This window comes from Scomber japonicus, chromosome 2 (genome assembly GCF_027409825.1).
Source record: "Scomber japonicus isolate fScoJap1 chromosome 2, fScoJap1.pri, whole genome shotgun sequence".
Taxonomy (NCBI): domain Eukaryota; kingdom Metazoa; phylum Chordata; class Actinopteri; order Scombriformes; family Scombridae; genus Scomber; species Scomber japonicus.
In genome coordinates, this window is record NC_070579.1 from 11,582,333 (window position 1) to 11,587,480 (window position 5,148).

A 5,148-nucleotide genomic window follows, 5' to 3' on the forward strand; every position below is an offset into this window, starting at 1 on the left:
TCCATCCACAGAAGTTACAGACTTAATATCGAGAGTGTCGCCACTAAAGGGGGAACGACTGGCTGACGGGAGCCTCCAGGTGTATGAGGGGCTGGGGTTTCCCTCACTAGAGCAGTTCAGGTGTAGGGGGCTTCCTGCTGTGATGTTGATATTACCTGGATGTGAAGACCCCTTCAGTTCAGGCTTATCTGTGTGTTTATTGATGGGAGAAAGGGAAAGAGAAAGTGAGAAAAACATCTGCCATTAATGATTTGATGGTTATTTAAGGAGTTGGAGTGATGATGATGATTATTTTGTCAGGCTCACAGTAAACAGTGGCGGTGATGCTTTGTGACGACACCACTGGAGGAGACTGTAGTCCTTCAGCTCCCAGGTCTAGCTTGGCTTCACACCAGTACAGGCCTCCACCATCTTTACTAGGGTTGATGTTCAGGGTGAAGGTCTTATTAATTGGTGTCTCCACTGGTTTATTCTTAACATCTTGTTGACCCAGTGATGTCTGTCCATGGTAGAAGGTCACAGTGAGGTTACCAATAGGAGGAACTTCCTGGACTGTACACTGCAGAGTGTACTGATGACCCATATACATCGGCCCAGAGTGATTTAGGAAGCTGAGATGGACATTTTTTGGAGGATCTGAGGACACAAACAGAGCAACATACATAGTCAGATATGTACATAATGTACATTGTGACATTAAATAATTGTTCAGCAATTTAAACTATAACTAAAAGTTAGCTTTAAGGATAATGTACTGTTTGAATTATTAAGAATCTGAAAACTTGCAGATTGTGTTGTGTTGGTTGTGATGGTAAAGAGATCAAGGTATAGGTGAAGATATAGGCAAAGACACGAGAAACAGAGAACAGTTAAAAGTCTGAACTCACTGTAAAAAACCACAGTAAACTTCACAGTAACATTCCCCGCAGCGTTTTGGACCAAACACAGGTACTGTCCTCCATCCACAGAAGTTACAGACTTAATATCGAGAGTGTCGCCACTAAAGGGGGAACGACTGGCTGACGGGAGCGTCCAGGTGTATGAGGGGCTGGGGTTTCCCTCACTAGAGCAGTTCAGGTGTAGGGGGCTTCCTGCTATGACGGTGATTGGATCTGGATGTGAAGACCCCTTCAGTTGAGGCTTATCTGTGTGTTGATGGGAGAAAGGGAGATATACAACATCTGTCTGTAATGATTTCATGTTTTTTTAAGGAGTTGGAGTGATGATTATTATTATTTTGTCAGGCTCACAGTAAACAGTGGTGGTGATGTTTTGTGACATCACCACTGGAGGAGGCTGTGGACCTTCAGCTCCCAGGTCTAGCTTGGCTTCACACCAGTACAGGCCTCCATCATCTTTACTAGGGTTGATGTCCAGGGTGAAGGTCTCAGTCACTGGCTCCTTTGTTGTGTTGCTGGACTGTAGTCTCTGTAGTTCTGTCTGTCCTCTGTAGAAAGTCACATTGAGGTTACCAATAGGAGCAACTTCGTGGACTGTACACTGCAGAGTGTACTGATGACCTGCCAACATCGGCCCAGAGTGGTTTAGGAAACTGAGATGGACATTTTTTGGAGGCTCTGGGGACACAAACAAAATGCTATGAGAGAAACAAACAGTAATATAAAGGTTGGGAACTAAAGCTGACTAAATATGAAAAAAACAAAATCTATTCACTATACTTATTTCTTATTTTGATCATTAAATTGTTACTGCAAGTTTACTTACGATAGATGGTTATATAAATCCTGGTACTACACGGGTCATCATCATCAGTATAGTAGCATATTGGAGATGTGTCCCATTCAGTCAGGTTGTCAACCTTCCATGAAATCGTGGTTCCATTTTCTTCAATGGACCCCACAGCATGCTCCACCCCAAATATGTCACTTGTGCAATTATGTTGACAAACAAGGCACGTGGCAGAGGCTGGGTCACCATACTTCACTACGAGTCTGGACGGAGTGAAAACAGGATTTTCTGTACAGTTTGCATCTGTAAGAAAGACATGAAATACTGAGATGAAGAACTTAGTAACAAAATAGTACGGCTGTCATTTTAACAGCGTTAATTTTTTTTATGCGCTTACATTGTGTCCAACCTGTAGTTTGGAAATAAGGAAGCGATGCAGCGGTAACATTTTGGATAACAAGCAGAGTCGCAAATACTAAACACACAGCTGATACAGAGAGATGTTCTCCCGCTCGCCAAAAGTGCGTGCGTGTGTACGGGAATGAATGTAACTAGTTCCTAACTGATATCATAATGACAACAGATTTTTTTAAACATTTGTATGAAGTAATCCACTCCCATGTTAATAAGAGGATTACAAACTTGAAAAATATCCCTTTAAAATAAAATAAAATACAAATCAGTAACGAATAAAAAAAAGTGCACTTAATTTGCGATTAATCGAGAGTTAACTCATGACAATCACACAATTAATCACGATTAAATATTTTAATTGATTGACAGCCCTGAAGATGAGCAATTAGACACACTGTAAAGCATATAAAACATAAATGCCGTCATTCAAGAAAACTAAAATGAACTGCTCTAGTGAGGGAAACCCCATGCAGCAGTTACATTTTGGATAACAAGCAGAGTTTAAAATACCAAACACACAGCTGATACAGAGAGATGTTTTCCCGCTCGCCAAAGGTGCGTGTGAACGGGAATGAATGTATTTATGAATGTAACTAGTTCCTAACTGATATAACTAACAGATTTAAATTTTTTTTGTTATTAAACTTTTTATTTGCTTATTAATATCTCATACATGTACATCTCATCAGGTCTTTTCAATGAAAAATATACAGACAGAAAATAGGTTTTAAAAAAAAGTAAAAAAACAAAAGTACCTACACTCTCGATCACAGCACTCCTGAGCAGGTATACTACCTAAATTTATAGGTAACTTGAGTATCCGAAAAATGGAAAATGATAATGATAATTACAAAATGACAACAATAACCGTAGTAGTAGTGGGTTTATCTACCCCATATGTACCTTCCTTTATCCAAGATTACTCCTGTGAACAGAACCTTATCAAAGGGGTGGTAATAACAACGATGACAAGAGCAAAAGTAACTCAAATAATAGTAATAATAATAAATAAAATAAAGAAACCTTGCTGCGTACATGTATAGCATTAACTAAATGTAATTACTACACCAGAAACAAAACAGAACCAGATGAGTGAAGTCAGAAACTAGTTTGGGGGGGGGCTATCACTTTAACCAACATCTTGCCTATAGGTTGCCAGATAGTTGGTCCAGACATTCCAGTAACTCTCAAACTTATCTTGTTCAAGCTTCAGAATGAATGTTAACTTCTCCATTATGAAAATATCCTGAACCACTTTGATCCAGTCTTTGACTGTAGGAGAGTCTTTTGCCTTCCATTTCCTTGTGATTGCTTTTGTACTTGCTAGTAGTAAAATATTAAACACATATTTGTTTTCAGGTTCCTTCACAGTGTCCGGTCTTAGCCCCAGACATAAGGTCGCAAACCCTGATGGGATCACTACATTCATGATTTTCTCCATGTTCAATTTGATTTCTTCCCAATATTTTGAAATGACCGGGCAATCCCAAAACACATGAAAATGTGTTGCCTTACATAACTAACATTTGTATGAAGTAATCCACTCCCATGTTAAGAGGATTAATCGCAAGTTAACTCATGACAATCACACAAATAAATATTGCAATCGATTGACAGCCCTAAAGATGAGCAATTAAACATACTATAAAGCATATAAATGAAAGGAATAGTTCAGGCAGGAAGGGGGAAACGGGGGTTAGAAGGGCTCAGGCAAAGGTGGTTGGGTCTCTCTAAATCTCTGCTGGGGATTGAGGTTGAGTCCGCTTGCTCTCAGTTGCTACTCTAGGGCTCCGGTACGGTGGCCCTGAAGTGCAAATCACAACAGCAAATCGCAAAACACAACAGCAAATCACAAAACACAACAGCAAATCGCAAAACACAACAGCAAATCTCAAAACACAACAGCAAATCAGAAAACATAACAGCAAATCAGAAAACATAACAGCAAATCAGAAAACACAATAGCAAATAAAAAAACACAACAGCAAATCAGAAGACACAACAGCATTAGAGAGACTCACAAAGGAAAAGGTAGATACATATGCAGTTGTGAACTGTAAATTAACAATATCCATGAAAAAAACCCTTAAAACATTCTCGTTTTACATGTCAGTTGTATGTGTTTTTATTCATCCAGGATATCTGATATCCTGATGTATTCATCTTTAGTCATCCTTTTAATAAATGAATCTAATCTCCACTGATTCAAACAATGACTTATGACTTTAAACAATAAGAAGAGTGAATTGTGATTTGAAAATGAAAGCAAAGGAACATATAAAAACACTACAAAATACATGAAATATAAATGTGCTTTTGAGCTTTTAAGGCAAACGTTCAATGGAGTTCAACAGCTGCAGAACGGTAAACATATTAACATTGTCTTAAACAAGCAGCACAGATCATTTCAGAAGTCATAATCTTATTTATACAGTGAATATGCCCCTTTTAAGGTAAAATGCCCCTTTTAAGGTTGGCTGAAGTCTGTAGCTCATAGAAAACTCTGAACTTACCAGCAGTGACCGCATGGATGCCGGGTAGAAAACTGATCACAGAAACAGCCACAAGAACAAACCGATCAAACATTATACCCAGATATTGTCTCGTTAAAAAGATAAAACACTGAAAAATCGTTGAACAACAACACGAAAGTGGTCGGAAAGTGAATGCACTCTGAACGTGGTCCACTCCCTTCTTTCTATTGAATATTGTTGGCAGCACAGCTTGTTTTTAAGTTTTTTTAGTCACACTTTCAAAGTCAATAACAGGTGGCTGTGGCATGTGAAAGTTACTGGTCAGGAAACCACTTTCAGAAAAAGATCCGGCCAGTCACCAGAGAAGGCGGGTCCTTGGTTCCTTGATCAGGATTTTTTTTTTTTTTTAAGTATGTTTTTTGGGCTTTTTTGCCTCCAATGTAAATAGTAGAGAGAAAGACAGGAACTCGGAGGCAGAGAGGGGGGAACAACATGCAGGATAGGACCGCTCGGCGCGGGACTCGAACCAGGGTCGACTGCAGCCTCAACACATGGGACGGGCCCTCCACCC

At 39.5% G+C, this 5,148-nt stretch overlaps 1 protein-coding gene across 1 annotated transcript; it reads right to left on the minus strand.

Annotated features, from left to right (window-relative positions):
• Window positions 1–603: 603 nt before the first annotated feature.
• Window positions 604–4,689, minus strand: LOC128365307 (immunoglobulin superfamily member 10-like). The gene is made up of 4 exons (XM_053325992.1): window positions 4,617–4,689; window positions 1,251–1,577; window positions 898–1,145; window positions 604–636 (listed from the first exon to the last, which is right to left on the minus strand). Exons 1-4 carry the CDS (start codon window positions 4,687–4,689, stop codon window positions 604–606), a joined length of 681 nt encoding a protein of 226 aa, XP_053181967.1.
• Window positions 4,690–5,148: the final 459 nt, after the last annotated feature.